The sequence below is a fragment of the Colletotrichum chrysophilum genome (assembly GCF_026319265.1).
Source record: "Colletotrichum chrysophilum strain AFK26 chromosome Unknown scaffold_1, whole genome shotgun sequence".
NCBI classification, from domain to species: Eukaryota; Fungi; Ascomycota; class Sordariomycetes; order Glomerellales; family Glomerellaceae; genus Colletotrichum; species Colletotrichum chrysophilum.
The window spans coordinates 570,907-586,902 of NW_026517288.1; the positions used below are offsets into that span (position 1 = coordinate 570,907).

At 56.1% G+C, this 15,996-nt stretch overlaps 7 protein-coding genes across 7 annotated transcripts; 4 read left to right on the plus strand and 3 right to left on the minus strand.

Moving 5' to 3' along the window:
- Positions 1 to 1,175, plus strand: COL26b_000154 (uncharacterized protein; the record flags this gene model as incomplete). The annotated part of the gene is made up of 3 exons (XM_053173124.1): positions 1 to 278; positions 305 to 1,004; positions 1,065 to 1,175. The coding sequence occupies 3 exons, from the start codon at positions 1 to 3 to the stop codon at positions 1,173 to 1,175; spliced, it is 1,089 nt and encodes a 362-aa protein (XP_053042830.1).
- Positions 1,176 to 1,468: 293 nt separating this feature from the next.
- FES1 (hsp70 nucleotide exchange factor fes1) lies at positions 1,469 to 2,134 on the minus strand (the record flags this gene model as incomplete). Its single annotated transcript, XM_053173125.1, has 1 exon — positions 1,469 to 2,134. One exon carries the CDS (start codon positions 2,132 to 2,134, stop codon positions 1,469 to 1,471), a length of 666 nt encoding a protein of 221 aa, XP_053042831.1.
- Positions 2,135 to 5,252: 3,118 nt separating this feature from the next.
- Positions 5,253 to 6,893, plus strand: COL26b_000156 (actin; the record flags this gene model as incomplete). Its single annotated transcript, XM_053173126.1, has 6 exons — positions 5,253 to 5,259; positions 5,404 to 5,434; positions 5,583 to 5,638; positions 5,739 to 5,769; positions 5,839 to 6,610; positions 6,663 to 6,893. The coding sequence occupies 6 exons, from the start codon at positions 5,253 to 5,255 to the stop codon at positions 6,891 to 6,893; spliced, it is 1,128 nt and encodes a 375-aa protein (XP_053042832.1).
- A 598-nt stretch (positions 6,894 to 7,491) lies between these two features.
- Positions 7,492 to 8,203, minus strand: COL26b_000157 (uncharacterized protein; the record flags this gene model as incomplete). The annotated part of the gene is made up of 2 exons (XM_053173127.1): positions 7,492 to 7,842; positions 7,940 to 8,203. 2 exons carry the CDS (start codon positions 8,201 to 8,203, stop codon positions 7,492 to 7,494), a joined length of 615 nt encoding a protein of 204 aa, XP_053042833.1.
- Positions 8,204 to 8,814: 611 nt separating this feature from the next.
- On the plus strand, positions 8,815 to 9,283 carry COL26b_000158 (uncharacterized protein; the record flags this gene model as incomplete). The annotated part of the gene is made up of 2 exons (XM_053173128.1): positions 8,815 to 8,920; positions 9,045 to 9,283. 2 exons carry the CDS (start codon positions 8,815 to 8,817, stop codon positions 9,281 to 9,283), a joined length of 345 nt encoding a protein of 114 aa, XP_053042834.1.
- A 512-nt stretch (positions 9,284 to 9,795) lies between these two features.
- On the minus strand, positions 9,796 to 12,178 carry COL26b_000159 (uncharacterized protein; the record flags this gene model as incomplete). The annotated part of the gene is made up of 2 exons (XM_053173129.1): positions 9,796 to 11,994; positions 12,047 to 12,178. 2 exons carry the CDS (start codon positions 12,176 to 12,178, stop codon positions 9,796 to 9,798), a joined length of 2,331 nt encoding a protein of 776 aa, XP_053042835.1.
- A 514-nt stretch (positions 12,179 to 12,692) lies between these two features.
- URM1 (Ubiquitin- modifier 1) lies at positions 12,693 to 13,450 on the plus strand (the record flags this gene model as incomplete). The annotated part of the gene is made up of 3 exons (XM_053173130.1): positions 12,693 to 12,754; positions 12,934 to 13,098; positions 13,333 to 13,450. 3 exons carry the CDS (start codon positions 12,693 to 12,695, stop codon positions 13,448 to 13,450), a joined length of 345 nt encoding a protein of 114 aa, XP_053042836.1.
- Between the last annotated feature and the right edge of the window lie 2,546 nt (positions 13,451 to 15,996).

Here is a 15,996-nt window from a genome sequence, read left to right on the forward strand (position 1 = left end):
ATGGCCACACTACGGGAAAGCTCCCGCTTAGGTCGGGCCATTTACAGGCAGCGCTCGCCATGGCAATTGACGCCTCTCGTCGCCCAGCGATGCGCCGCCACCAGCGCTTCAAAGGCGGCTCCCGAGCTGGCTGACCTTGAGCCCGCTTCGTCCATAGGTGTCCCAGGACCAGACGAGGCCGCCGTGAAGGCATACGATACGGCGAAGCGCATCTCCGAGAGGCCACAGCAGCTTCCCGGAAAGAGGCATGTCCCTGTTTCCGAAAGATCAGCGCACAAGTAGAGTACTGACATGCCATGAACAGATACCAATTCCACCCCCCAAAGTACGACCGCGGCCCGCTGCACCCCGTTCAATCACCACCCTCTACCGACCCCACGGCACGAGACTTCGTTCCCGGTCCCTTCAACCTCCCCCGTCTGCGCCAGACCTACGAGTCCACCGTCGCCTCCGACCTGTTGACAATGACCTACCTCCACAAGCCCCCGGGAACCCCAGACCGTCCGGAGCGCGAGCGACTACGTGAGTGGGACGACTCCTCGCCGTACAACATCAACCGTCCCCGCCGCGGTCCCAGAGGAGGAAGCAAGCTGGACCTTCTCGAGAAGAACGTCACCTGGCACAATATCCCCCAGATCAAGGCCGTCTCGCTGCATGCCTTCATGCCCGGTAGCAAGATGCCCCACGGCACGCTCAACGTCGCGCGGTCCGTTATCCAGTCCATCAGCGGCTCCTGCCCCGAGATCACTGAGGTCACAACCAACGTCGTCCAGTGGAAGATCCGCAAGGGCGACAAGGCCGGTGTCAAGACCACCATTTACGGAAACCAGGCCCTCGAGTTCCTCGACAAGCTCATCAACCTTGTCCTGCCCAAGATCAAGGACTGGCCCGGTGTCGAGGCCACCACTGGTGACGCCAACGGCAACCTCTCCCTCGGTCTGAAGCCTGATGACCTTGCGTGGTTCCCCGAGCTCCAAATCAACTATGACATGTACCCCGCCAGGGTGAGTTAATTCAGCTGCCTATAATGTATAACCTCCTCTTTTGCTGACGACACCTTGAAGCTCATTCCAGGCTGCCATATTCACATCCAAACGACTGCCACGTCAAACCGACAGGCTAGGCTGCTGCTCCAGGCCCTTGGTCTTCCGTTCCATGGAAAGTTCAGGGATTGAGCGGCGGTTGTGCAAGGGTGTGTCCAAATAAAACAAAAATGTACAATACCAAATTACTAGAAATCTTGTAAACGAACTGTACCAACAAAAAGGTCACTCACAAACACGTTAACGAAGCGTCATCTGGATGAAATTACTTCCATTTCGCAATCGTGAATCTCATTTACGAAGTAGTGATCATCTAAGCCCATGTTCCCATTTTTTTGGTCGTCCCGTACGTCAGAATCCCCTAAGTCGTACCGCCCCAAACGCCGTCCATGTAAGCCCATACCGAATTCTCTAATGTCATCTCTCTATGCCGTAATCTTGGCTCTAAGCCCGTCCATGACCTTGTCAATCTCATCCATGTTGACGGCTTCAATCTTTCCAGAAGAGTGAAGGCCCTTCTTGGCCAGCTCGTCCGTGAAAAGGTCCATGGCGGGCTGGTAATTCCTCACAGCGGAGCTGAGGGCGTAGAGTGCCTTCCTCCTCACGGCCTCCTTCTCGCCGTCCTTGGTAGCTATCGACACAAGAGTGGGGATACCAGCATCGCCCATGGCGAGCAGGCGCTCCTGACTGGGCTCGTTGTTCTGAACGGCGGTGCCAATGCACCAGGCGGCCATGCGGCGCATGTCGTGCTCGTCGTGGGTGAGGCAGCTGAGAAGAGGGGACCACAGAGCGAGGTTGGCCATGTTGTTGGCGTTGTCGAGGTTCTCGATGAGCTGCTCAAAGTTGTCAAAGGCGACAAGCTTGTTGTCGAGAGTCATCTCTGGGTCGGTCGAAGTGATAGCCTCCATGGAGGCCTTCATGAGGTCAGCGTCGCTGGGGCCGCCGCCGAAGAGGGCCGCGATAGCCTCGGGGTTGAGGTTGCTGGAGGGTGCACGGGCAGCCTGCTCGTTTTGGCCTGTTTCACCGTTTTGGCCGCCGGTCTCTTGGTTCTCGATACTCCATTTGAGGAGCTCGTTCAGGTTTCTGTCCATGATGCAAGTTGTGGTAGGCTGCTTGTGCTTGTGAATGTTTTGGTTTTAACAAATGCGTCAGATGCTTCGTAATAAGTTCTTGTGAGTTGTCGAGTTGAAATGGTTCTCGTAGGGGTATATGAGTTGATGTCGTTGAATCACATAAGATTCAAGAACGTTCATCGACTTTCACTGAGAATCTCATCAACACCTCAAAAAGTTCTCCATAACTCAGGGCCCTGGTCACTGCTCTGACTGGCTGCACTGACTGTTGCCCTTTTCTGGAACCTTCAAGAAGGTTTCTTATCTCAAAAAGGATTAGCGCAGATCTCACGTGAGAGCCCTGATCAGGGCCAGCTCAGTGCACGTTTATGCAGATTGGCGGTTGAAACTTGGGCAGAAAACACACGTTGACCGCAGCGTTCCGACCCATTGCCAACACTTCCTGCCCAAGATCGGATCATTAAGCATGCTGAGTTGGCATTTCCCGCCTGCCAGTCATAATTGAGGGTGTATCGTAACTCTGGAGTCCCCATTTCCGTGCCGTTGAGGGATGAGTGATGAGTTGCTGATGCTCTACGGTGGTTGGTGAAGAACCAAAAAAAGTTCCCTGCCCCACCATTGAGAATGTGGTGCCCCTCATTGCCGCTTTAAGAGATAAGGGAGCTTCCCTGAGCTAGCGGCGTGCGGCTTGCTGACAGCTGAGCAGTGAGCGATGAAGTCACTCGAGTTCGCAGCGAGAAGCAACTCTGTTGGTTACGTTGCATCCAATTGCGTTTCTAACGTCAGACTTGACTCCTTCAGCCTTGCATCTCGGCCAGACTCAATTCTTTGGTTCTCGCTTGCTCTGGTGTGCAATGCTCAAGTAGCGGCAACATACTGTTTATGCGTTCCCCCGTACACAGAACGAAGATGACAGGTTGCGCTCTGGACTAAGTGCCCGATCAACGGAGACACCGCCCGGCAGCCCGAAGCTCAGCCACACTGGAAACGTATTGTGTTCCTCGCACCGTTTCTTGTAGGGGATCCCACACGAGGCTCGAAACGCAGCGCTGGATAGCTGCACATTCGCCTCAAAGGCGAGAGCGAGCTGGACATCAATCAGAATGCGATAGGGGGATGCGAGGCTGGTTGCCAGGCCACTGGCTTGCAGCCGGCTACCTTTGACCCCAGCCGTCGTTCCCGCAAAAGTTTCCCATACGCGGGTCTTCAATTTGGACCGTGAGAGCCGCGTTGACACCCCTGAGAGTACGGCCCTTGCAGATGGCAGGGCCGTCGGTGTCGGTGTCGGCGCCTATGTAGGTACCTAGATTGCGATGTGCTTCTTACCGTCTTTGCGCCGGGCATCCATCAATCCACGCAGAGGAAAGGAGAAGCAACTGTTCATGAGACCAAAATAGAAGATGGGAGATGCCTGCTTGGCGCCATCGCCCAAACTCTCTTCTTGCTGACGGGAGAGATGACGTACGACTCGGGCACCGGGAGACGGAAGGATGCTTTTCGTTCACATGTGGTTTGCTGGCCGCTGGCGCACATCCGCCCGCTGCGGCCGTCGTCGAGCATGAACCAAGCCGCGGCGGCGGCGGGCGGGAATCTTGTTGAGTCTCACGTGGGCATCGGGGAACAGGAACAAGAGCGGCCCCCGTTCCACAGTGAAAGAGCGAGCGAGCAAGTAGACGGGACGGTCACGGATCCGCGATGCTGTGCCGCGACCTTTCCACGGCTCCCTGGCAGGCCTCGCGCTGGCGAGATGGCCTTGGCCAAGCTGTTCCCATGCTCCCATGCTCAGGCCTGGGTGAACCTTGCATTTTTTATCAGGCGGTAGCGTGCGTGAAGGCGGCCGGTGTGGGGAGGCCCTTGAAGATATTAGACACGCCACAGTCGCCGGGAGGCAACGGCACTGTAGATGGGTCGTGGCTTGGGCGGTCTCGATTGGCCCGTGGTGGTGGTTGTGGCCATGGAGGTGAGCGTGCGTGTGTGTCTGTCTCTTGTCCCTCTCTCACCGTCGGTTTCAAGCTGCCTGCCAGGTACGGATGGCGAGGGTGACGAATGCTCCTTGCCGCCAGCGGCATAAATGCGCTGCCTGGGCGTCTAAGTCGCTACCTGGATAAGACGAAGGGCTATGATGGCTGTTTGACAGCAAAGACCATCTCGGATAGGTAGAAGCGTGATCACGGGCAGCCCGAATAAAGAGAACTGTGCGGATAGAAAAGTGAAGGGTTCTGCGCGGTCAAAAAGAGGTGCAATACGACAGCAAATTCCAGGCCAAGTCTCGACCTCGAATATCACCGACTTCGTCTCGCCCTGCAGCAGCTTGCAGCACGTCTTCTTCCTCCTCCCCCCAGCCACCAGCAATCCCAATCCCTCCAGCGGCCCAGGCCGGACGAAAAGGACACAACAGACCAGATACCTCGGACATTGCGGCTGGTCTCACCAAATTGAAAGGTACCATCGCAACTTAACTGTCCCCATCCAGCGGCGAATTGCTCCTGCCACCGCCTGCCTTCGCTCCCGTACCCCACCACACTACTTGCCCAATCCAAGCACTGAGCAGCGAGAGCAGCAAGCACGGGCCTCATTTAGCCCTTAAAGCGGCAACCCAGTCCCCCGAGGGAACTGCCACTTTCTGCCACTTGTACAGTGTCGCCTTTTGCTCATCATTGCTGAGGTGTGCTGTACCTGCTTCCCGCCTGCCTGCCTCTACCCAGAAATCCACCTTTGCTTGCCCAGCAGCCCCCCATTCGCTCTCCCACAAGTCGGGTTAGTAGGTCTCCTTCTGACATCCACGCCAGCGCACGACCGCCAGCCAACGAGGCCTCAGCAGCACCGCTCCGCGCACCGCTACCGCTTCCACGTCCCAGGCCTTCGCTCTCACCGCACACCACTCACACTGTGCTGGCCATTCCCACTCTTCTCCTTCTTCCCCCCTCCTCCACCCAAAATCGACTACCTCTCATCTTCCCGTAACCTTTCCCACTTTCGACCTCACCACCCATCGACGTGCTCTCCCCAAGTTCTCTGCCATCCGCTCAGGACTTTGTCAGTTCCATCTCGCTCGCACGATTCCGGAATCGAGTGAGCTTTCCTTGCTACTATCTTCTACTCTATTTCCCCCGTCTTAACGACCACATAATTCACAATGGAAGGTACGTGACGCCATCTCCTTTGCCAACTCAATGGCCCTCCGAAACGATCGATGCCTTCGCCGCCGGCTCTCGTCGCGATGCTCGGCATCCCTCGTCCTGCGTCTGCTTCCAGGACATAATCGCTGACTTGTTTCCGCATCACAGAGGAGGTTGCTGCCCTCGTTATCGACAATGGGTAAGCTGTCCCCGCCGTCTCACCGACCATTCCGCCTCATGGGTTTCGTTGGGATCTGGCCAACGTCAGCTCTCCCGATAAACCCATTGGCTCTCCATCCATCGATTTCATATCCATACCGATGAATTTGAATCTAACTAGAGCCTAGTTCGGGTATGTGCAAGGCCGGTTTCGCCGGTGACGATGCGCCCAGAGCTGTCTTCCGTAAGTCCCCCCATCCGCAGACCGCAACCCGCCTCTTCAGGGGGTACTCAGATTTGCGGTCATCAATCGGCGTGTGCTGTTGATGCTAACCACCACGTAGCCTCCATCGTCGGTCGCCCTCGCCACCATGGGTATGTCTGCTTCTCGCCCTCGCTGCGGTAATTTCCGCCCTCCGCGCCGCGATCTAACATGTGAATCAGTATCATGATTGGTATGGGCCAGAAGGACTCGTACGTCGGTGATGAGGCACAGTCGAAGCGTGGTATCCTGACGCTCCGCTACCCCATCGAGCACGGTGTCGTCACCAACTGGGACGACATGGAGAAGATTTGGCACCACACCTTCTACAACGAGCTCCGTGTCGCCCCCGAGGAGCACCCCGTCCTCTTGACTGAGGCCCCCATCAACCCCAAGTCCAACAGAGAGAAGATGACCCAGATCGTTTTCGAGACCTTCAACGCTCCCGCGTTCTACGTCTCTATCCAGGCCGTCCTGTCTCTGTACGCCTCCGGTCGTACCACCGGTATCGTCCTCGACTCCGGTGACGGTGTCACCCACGTTGTCCCCATCTACGAGGGTTTCGCTCTTCCCCAGGCCATTGCCCGTGTCGACATGGCTGGTCGTGACTTGACCGACTACCTCATGAAGATTCTCGCTGAGCGCGGTTACTCTTTCTCCACCACTGCCGAGCGTGAAATCGTTCGTGACATCAAGGAGAAGCTCTGCTACGTCGCCCTTGACTTCGAGCAAGAGCTCCAGACCGCTTCCCAGAGCTCCAGCTTGGAGAAGTCCTACGAGCTTCCTGACGGTCAGGTCATCACCATTGGCAACGAGCGTTTCCGTGCTCCTGAGGCTCTGTTCGCTCCTTCCGTCCTTGGTCTCGAGTCTGGTGGTATTCACGTTACCGTCTTCAACTCCATCATGAAGTCCGATGTCGACGTCCGTAAGGACCTGTACGGCAACATTGTCATGGTAGGTGCCACAAAACATCAGTCCCTGAAGTCGCAAGCTAACGAAGTCTCAGTCTGGTGGTACCACCATGTACCCTGGTCTCTCCGACCGCATGCAGAAGGAGATCACTTCTCTTGCTCCTTCTTCCATGAAGGTCAAGATCATCGCTCCCCCCGAGCGCAAGTACTCCGTCTGGATCGGTGGTTCCATTCTGGCTTCCCTTTCTACCTTCCAGCAGATGTGGATCTCCAAGCAGGAGTACGACGAGAGCGGTCCCTCCATTGTCCACCGCAAGTGCTTCTAAGGTACATAACAAACTGTCGAGAATCGCAAGGTACATGCTAATCATCACTAGCGAATTACTTCCCAAATCAATTCCTCACCCTTCCGAAAGCACATCGATCCCAAAGAGGTCACGAGCGGTGCAAGGTCTCCCCGGCGTTGCATGTATCGCAGTACGGTCTCATATTGGCGAAAAGTTGGTGACATGGTCAAGAAGTTTGGGTCGACCCTTCTCCCGAAAGATCTGGTCCTTGTTTTGTTGCAGGGTGCGCGTGGGCGCGTATAGGGGCGGACACGTTTACACCTGAGGTCGATCATACAATACACTTTGCTTACAGTTCCCTTTTGGTTCCCAATGATCGGTGTGCTTTGACCCACGTGATACATATTGCACTGGAGAATAGATGTGCTGGGTTGCAATTTGATATTGGCTCTAACCTACAGATTACCGGTGGCAACCAGGCTGTTGGGTGGATGTGGGAAGCAATCGAAGGGTAGGGATGACGGAGACAAACACATCCTACGACTAGACGAGTCATTACGGGATTTCAAATAAAGCACTTGTGGTGCCTGTGGCATGTGCCATTGAATTGTCATTTACATTTTCGCATTTGTGAATTCTATGGTTTGACATCCATGCTTGGAGCGTTCGTCCGTTCTTCAATTGGCGGCTCTACCGCTTCAGCCTCCGGTTCGGCATCTCCGCTGTCAGTCTCTTCTGTTTCCGCCTTGTCTTCCTCCAGCTTGCGATACTTCCTCTTGCTCTTCTTCGCCGCACTAGCCGCCTTTTTACGTTTCATCTCACCCACAATTGCTGACCGGCTCTGGTCTCCATTCTGAAGGTCGTCGAGCTTCTGCGCCAGAAGCTCGCGGGCAATTTTGCGGTTCTGGGACCTGGATCGAGTGGCCTGGGACTTGACGACGATGCCGGTGGGTATGTGTTTGAGTTGTACGGCCGAGCTTGTCTTGTTCTGTATGGGGTGCGTTCGTCAGTTATGTCTCGTGCACCCTTGAACCGCCCGAATCATGGGTTCACAAGGAAGTTTTGCTTTTCATTATCAGACGTACAATTTTCTGTCCGCCCGGCCCGCTTCCCTTGAGGTAGGACTCCTCGATATCCGAGTCTGGAGGGGGCTTGGGCCGGGGTGGCATCTCGTGCTTCTTCAGCGCCGCGGCGGGGGATGCGCTGAAGCGTGCGACGAGAGCGGCCCTCGCGGCAGGGAAGCTTCTCCCGCCCCAGCTCCCGCCGCGCATGAAGACGCTCGAGCTGGCATTGCGCGCTGTGGAGAACACGGAGGCGAGGAGACGGGTCAGAGGTAGAGCGGGAGGCATCGTCTGCGCCGGGCCATTGTCTGTGGGTTGGGATGGGGTTTCGAGAAGCGTCGTTGCGCGAGGCGAGCGATACTAGGCTTGGCTCCGATGATGAGAGCTTCGACGTGCCAGCTGCCGGCCGGCTGCTTCCGCGTAATGGTGCACCCGAAGGGCAGTTGGCCAATCAGGGTGGTGTGTTATTCATTTCGAAAGAGTGGCGGATCGGCCTTCTGTAGAGTGGTCCCCGCTTTTGGTTCGCTGGCGGTGTGGGTTCCAGTGTGAGTGAGGCTGTCTTTTTTTTTTCTGATGCGGATCGGTCGGTCGGTGCGCTGAGTGTTTGTCGCGTGGGCCCGGTCCAAGGCCAATTTACTGATAAGATTTGGTGACCTGCCTCCCGCCGCGACCGATGTTCCGCTGAACCTCCTAAACCACCTACCGCACGCAATTCACGACTCAACACCACTTTGCTCGGTCCCACGGCGTCGAGACGGGTTTCTGTTCTTCTAGACTTGGGTGACTTGTTTTCTTCGAGGAACATTCGGCGCACACGCATTTGAGTTCTATACGACGCCACTGTCGAAAACCAACCATCCGAGCGCAAGACACGAAACGAAACCTTTGACGAGATCACCATGTCGGCCCTCCAGTCCTTCAGCAAGTGGCTGCACCTGAAGCAGTACCAGATTGAGGTCACCTTCAGCGTGTACATCTTCACGCCTCTTGAGAAGTTCATTTTCTGTACGTTTCTATAGTCTAACCCGTGCTTCGGCGTTCTACCCCCTTTTTGCCCCCAAGATCCATGGTGTCATTTCATACCGAACTATCCGGGTTGGCTAACCAAAGCTTCGCGCGCGACAAACAGACACCTTCCTCTTCCTCCTCAGCAGTCTGACCATCATCGCGACCATCTTGTACCTCCCCCAGCACATCGCCTTCATCCTGAACCGCGCGTGGTTCTACATGCACGGCGACCCGATCGATGCGGTCGTCGCCGCGGTGGAGGTCACCAAGGCCGCGGTCGAGAGTTTGATGTCCGAGTCGACTACGACGGCGGCGGCTGCGCTCGCCAAGGAGACGGTTGAGATTGTCAAGGAGCTGTAATCAGGCTTTTTGTTCCTTGCCCCCACGAGCAATCATGGCATGATGTCGACTACGGGAATGACGAAGTGATGGATGAGAAAGAGGGGAAGCAGAGTAATATTAGCGGCAGTGCTGAACGTCTGATGAAGAGCTCGAAGGGCGTGTTGGCGTGGGGCTAGCCGTGGCATGCGTGATACGTGTAGGCGTTTTTGGTTTTGGTTATGCGGACCAGTTGGACGACACTAATATAAAACTCGTACATGCGGCGACGCATGTTTAATCATACCCTCATATATAGATCTCAATGGAAAAGCCTACCCTTGCAAGGGAGTTGGATTCATTCGTTTGTTGGGCTTGGTGCGCTAAGGCTGGTGAAGCTGTATATCCTCAGGGAGCTATCTTCGCCCGCGATGGCCAGTTCGTGTCTGGCATCTGGACTTTTTGACGGGCGCCATGAGAGCTGGGCGACTGGTTTGGGAAGGCAAAATCTAAACAGAATTAGGTGGGTGATGTTGGGCATTCATAGGGGAAACTTACTGCGGTGCCAGTTGGAGTGTTGCAGTCGATTGGAAGCTCTCAGGGGCCAAGGTATAGATGGAAATCTTCCCTGACTCTGTGCCAACCGCAAGGATCAGTTCACCTCCGGGGCCTAGTCTGCCGAGGAAGTCGACAGCCGTGACGGGGCCGTCGAATGCGATGCTCGATGCGAGCGTAAACTCCGTCTTGCCACCATCTTGGGTTTTGCTAGCCCAAACATTGGCCTTCTTATCACGTCCTGCCGTGACAAACACTCTAGCATCTGTGGATGGAGCCCAGGCGGCGTCAAGAATCATACGGGTATGGCCTTTCGGATTTGTCTGGAGGAGCTCGTACTTGGAAGATTCTTGCTCGTCCGGTTGGAAGACAGCCCATTGCCTGTCACGTCCGACACTAAGAAGAAAGCGGTCGTCAGGGGAGAAACGAAGCCTAGTGGCTGTCAAAGTATGCGCAGCCAGCGGCGGCTTGACTTCTGTCCAGCGCTCCGTCTCAAAGATGCGGATGACGGCGTGGTTGAGCGAACTCGCTTTGCAGGCACTAGCAATCAGCTTGCCATCGTGGCTGGCCGCGAGACACGAAATCTCGTAGCCGTGGCCGTACAGCTTCTCCGTCTCGGGCCAGAGAGTGTGGCGAGAGAGCGACTCCTCAAAGGGCGGGTGGTCGATGTCGAGCATCGACTTGCGGACGATCGTGGCAGGGTCGATGGCGTCGCGGTCGTAATGGCTGTCAGCCTCAACCTCCACGTCGTCGTCGACCGCATCAATGGCCTTGTTGGAGAGGCCCAAGACAGGCATGTTCGCACCGTCGGGCATCGATTCCGTCACCGTCTGGATACCACCAAGAGTCTGCAGCATCTGTGCCACGGCGCGGGGCTCACTGAAAACACGCATGAGCTTCTCATCCGCGCCGGACACGAATTGGGAGCCGCCGAGAGTGTCGATGCAGTTGAGGTCGTAGCCGTGAATCTGCGGCCGGGACATCTCGTGCCATGAACGCCCGGCAGCGGCATCCCTCTTCCACCGCGCATGGAGGCGGGTCGTCTGGTCGGAGCTTGTGGACATGAGGTAGTCTCCATCCCGCGACCAAGCGATGCCCGTGATGTTCTTCGTATGGCCGGTGATGGCGACTGCGGGCTGCCACTCATCACGCTCTTCGCAGTACACCCAACGTCTCCAGCTGCCCGTGCGGCCGAGGCAGACAACAGACTTACCATCCGGACCCCAAAGACCCGTCCAGAAGCCGCCAATGCTGCCTGTCGCCGTCGTCGCACCCTTCTCTCTGCTGATCTCACCAAGACGAACCATGCTGACCCAGATGCCGGAGGTGGCATCGGCCTCCCACATGGCGAGGGAGTTGTCTGCGGAGACAGAGAGGAGTTGGAGCTTGGAGTCGCGGGTGAACCATCTTGCGCTGTAGATCCAGTCTTCGTGACCAAGAAGAAGAGCTTCGAAAGTAATGGAGAAATCTTTGCCGCCGGATTGTAGGCGGTGGGCTTTGTTGGATGGTGACCTGCCAGGGAGGTAGGCACCACTGGAAGGGTCCGAACCCTCCACTGCGAGGGAGGGAAGTTCTTTGCCCTGATGGAGGCGCCAGAGCCTGACGTACTTGTCCTGGCTTGCTGAGGCTAGCAGAATATCGCTGTTTGGTTCAGAGGTTTCCCATGTGAAATCCAAAGACCGCATCCAGCCCTCGTGGCCGGACAGAGTCGCCTGGAGTTGGAAGTTGATGGTGTCTTCGCCGCCGGTAGCCATGAAAATCTGGATGAAGGTCTTGGTCCCGGCAGCTGCCAGAACAAAGACGTCCTCAGCTTCATCCAAGGCCGTCAGCGCCAGGCATAACGGGAAATATCTCGGCGCGGACTTGATGGTCTGGCGGAGCTGTAGTTGGCCTGAGGTAAACTCCCAGATCTTTATGGTTGCATCAGCAGCCCCTGAAGCCAGGAAAACTTTCTTAGGCGTGCTTCTGGACTTCAAGATTGCTATGCAGTTTACAGGCGCAGTGTGCTCTTGTATCGTTTGAATGCATTCTCCTTGGTTGTTCTTGGGGTCCAGAGCCCAGATCTTCAGTGTTTGGTCATCGGAACCACTGATAATGAGCCTGCGGTCCTCGCCTTGTGCTTGAGGAAGGAACTTGACTGCTTTCACAACCTCTTTATGCCCACTCAGAAGGGTCGTGATACCCTCTGCATTTTCAGACTACTTCTTTATCAGTCAAGAGGCTCTCAGACAGAGGGACGATACAGCGTACAGAAGGCGCCCACAGGGCTATATTGGAGTCAGCACCGAAGGCGAGCAGGCCGCATGGACTCCAGTCAGCGGCAGCAGTCTGTCTATTCGCTCCCGTAGACAGGTACTCGATGGATGGTTGAATAGTAGTCATCTTGTCTGTCCCGCAGCGTTGTTGCGCAGGGCAGGCGAGTGAGTCTTTGGGTTGACCAAATACGACGTTGTGATTGGCTCACGAGCGAGAGTCAAGAGGTGAAGTTGAAATTTTCGTGGTGGGGGCGGGGGGGTTACGGCGGCGCCCTGAGCTTACAGCGCGCTACGCTACAGCGGCCTACCCAGAGCTGTTAGTGTGCCCAAGTGAGTGAGGGGTGGCAGCCGCCCGGTGGGTGGTGGCGCCGCCGCCGCACCGTTGGCTCCACTGACGCCGAGCAGCAGTCGAGGTCTACTGCCGCTGGACTGCCCTGTGCCTGCTCCTGTTCGGCCCCCGTCTGAAAAAACCCCTACCAAACCAACAACTGCACCCAGTTCATCCTTCGTACATCGTCCGTGCCTGAAGGACAAACAAACTCTATTGTGATTACATCTCATTTTCCTCATCTATTCTCCGACGTCGCCTGCGTGCCGGCATTTTTGACCGTCACATATTACCAAAGCCCGAGGAAGAAGAAATGGCGACCAACGCTGCAGATGCGGGGGAGGAGAAGAAGATCAGCCTGGTCGTGGAGTTCTCGTGCGTCCCTCTCTCATGCCCGTCCTTCCATAACGCTGTGCTCTTCCAGAAACCGTTTCTTCCTCGTGAACGTTTTTGCCTGAGACCTTGCCACGAGGATGACTCGGATACGGACCTCATCTGGAATCGCGCGTGCATGTTGCTCAGGTACAAATGCATCACTGACAAGCTCCCTGCAGCGGCGGCCTGGAGATGCTCTTCTCCGACGAGAGGCGTCACTCGCTCTCCATTCCGGCGGTGAACAAGGACGGCAAGCCCGCAAACATTGCCTTTCTGATTGACTATCTATGCGAGAACACCATGAAGGACACCAGGAAGGAGCTTTTCGTCCTCGATGGTCATCTGTACGTCCCAGAGTCTCATCACATCCCCGGGTCTCCATCCTTCAGCATCTCCTGCGTTCTCGCACATCATCTTCAACCTCATCGCTGTCTCTGAACTTCATATTCACACCCCAACGCCAGGGGGGAGCCATGCAAGATGCGCAGACGCATCGCCACTCCTTCCCGAATATCACCAAACCCCATATCTCATGCCTCATGCGAATCGGGTGCAACGCTAACGCGGTCTTTTTCTAGTCGGCCGGGCATCCTGGCTCTCATCAATGACGCAGATTGGGAGCTCGAGGGAGAGGAGGCGTATGAAGTTCGGAGCGGTGACAATATCCTGTTCGTCTCGACACTTCACGGAGGTTAGAGCAGGAGGGGGCGTGAGCGATGATCGGGCCAATGAAGTCCTTCAGAGCTCGATGTGAGGGGGCCCTGCAATCGCAACGGCCGTACGTCTGGGTCCCTGAGTGCTGCGGACTGGGGTTGACGACTGGGAACTGGGAAGTAGCAAGATGCATCCCCGGCCGCACGGCACGGACGATAGAACGACGTTGAAACCCAGACGCCCTCCCCCGTCTTTCTCCCTTCTTGCAGCCGCATCGCCATTCCATGGGGGGACCGCATACGTTAGTCTGCGGCCGTAACCGCCATCCCGGCGTCCCCAGTCCCCCGGCTGGCCCCGACTCTCCCCCGGCAACTTGGCAACGGGGAGACGCAAGTCATGCTTCCGCCGTTGGTCTCGCTCCTCCTTTACAAATACACCACGTCCCACGCCTTACTATCCCGTCATGTCGTCGCCGCCGCTGTTGCGATGAAACGTCCCCGGAAGCTAATCACCCTGGTCCCCCGCGGGCCTGCAAGTGCGCAACCGCAACCACCTTGCTTGCCGCCATGCCCTGCTGTCTCGTGGCCGCATCGTGGCGGCAGCTCTTCACCCCTCGTGTTCCCCTTGCTTCCCTCCCCTCGTCTTCCCGGTCGCCCCGGTCTTCCCTGATCGTCATCCCAGACAACAAAGAACTCTTTCGCAGGGCTGCTACCATGCATCGCCGGATTGCGATGCGCGGCGCGGCGCGGGATGGACATCCGGGAAGCCTGTCAAAGTCGCATGCCCGTTGCCCTAACCAAAGCGCTTCCCCTTGCTAGAGTGTCCACGCTGGCAAGCCCTTCTGTTGAAAACCAAGTTTTGGGTGCTCTGCAGGGCGGTCGACAGCAGTTCGCAGCCAATGGGTTCACCTTGCGGCCGAGAGATGGATGGGAAGTGGGATCTCGGATCAGCGTCCGACACGTCTTGTACATATGCATCTCAGTAGACGTACGTAAACCGTAACAGGAAATGAAGCGCCCTGCAGCGCCTCTTCTCGCATACTGCAAAGTGCAGCCTTTCCGTTTCGTCAACCAAGCCTTTTAGTCTAAGCCCTCTCACCTGGGGATGCGTCTGTTGAGGCGGGCAAAAGGCTGCCACCCCAAATATCCGGGAGTCGAGGCGGTGAAGAAGGAGAAAGATGTGGGAGGACGTAACCGTGACGGGTGATCGATGGCTTGCATACGCGAACCGATTGAACGAGAAAGAGGCTTGCAGGCGCCCATTGGTGAATTGCGCAGATTGGACATGCACCTTTTTTGCGCTGTTATCCTGCACCGCGCATCTTCCGTCCTTCCGCCGGGGCTGCAGGAAAAAGCAAATACGGCAAGGGGGGGTCCCATCTGCGGCTTCGCCCAGTCAGCGAGCCGCGATGCCAGTGATTACCACCACCATCACCTGCACCGCCGCCACCCCGCCCGTGGGAGGAACGAACGAACGAAAGAGACGCGGGAAGACGTTCTAGAAGACCACATTTGGGTTGCGATACGCACGTATCTGTGTGACCCCCACATACATGGCAGGACATTTCTCGTAAGGATTGCTCGATATGGGCATTTTGTCGAGGCTGCAGGGCCTCCTTTCTTTGCTTTTTTCTGTTCCCCTCTCTCGCGTGAGTGTGTCTTGCAGGTCTGGTGAAGACAAGAGCGAAGCGTTCCGGGGGCCCGGGGGTGGCTAATGTCGTGCGATGGGAGAAAATGTGGGACTGGGAGACAGATGGGGACGGATTCAGAAACCGTGTTTTCGTGCGTTCAACTGAGACTAGCTTGCTTCATGTTCGGTATGTCTTCTCGCAGGGTCGTAATCTTGGATGGTATCGACGGCAGGCTGGGTGTTGGGTTTGGTTGGTTGGTTGGGTTTCGGTCTGGCGTCGGTCTGCTGACCTTCCTGCTGTCCACCGGCGCGCTTCTCGGTGGTTCTTTGGGAGGTGGAAGTCTGGGCGGCCGGGGTGCGTAGGCGGTTATGTCGTGTGTGTAACGTCGGGTCGTTTGTCTGAGACTTGGAACGTGAGCAGTCAGGTATTTTGGGTCTGGTGATTTCGGGAGGTTTGTGACCAGTTTGGAGGTGAGTGTAAGTCTAGTAATTGATAAACTTCATCCCAAAGACTTCATGTGATGGCATGATTGTTTGAAAATCTCTCGAGAAGCTTACGGCTGGGTTGGAAATTCAATGACTTTCTAAGTTCCACATAACTAGCAGCCGTCTTACGAGTCATCTTGACATTAAGAACTACTTTGACGATTGTCTGATGGCTTACGTTTTTCGACTGCATTTGAACATGCGCAAAAGTCTTCAAAGATAAGTATGCGGCGTAGTTCTGACCTCGCAATATTGCTGATTGTCAGAACCTCAGGGACTCGAGCCCAAAGTCGGCCAGTTGCTCTTAGCTCGTCCATTTGCAAGTATGCCCACACGTGAAATGTACAGAAAAGCACCGACACAAAAAAGACATGCGTAATTCACTCAGAACCATTATGTTCCAGTACTACATCATGCCGCAGTCATACCCCCGAAGAGTTACTCTCAACTCTGTCCATACGTACAATGATTCA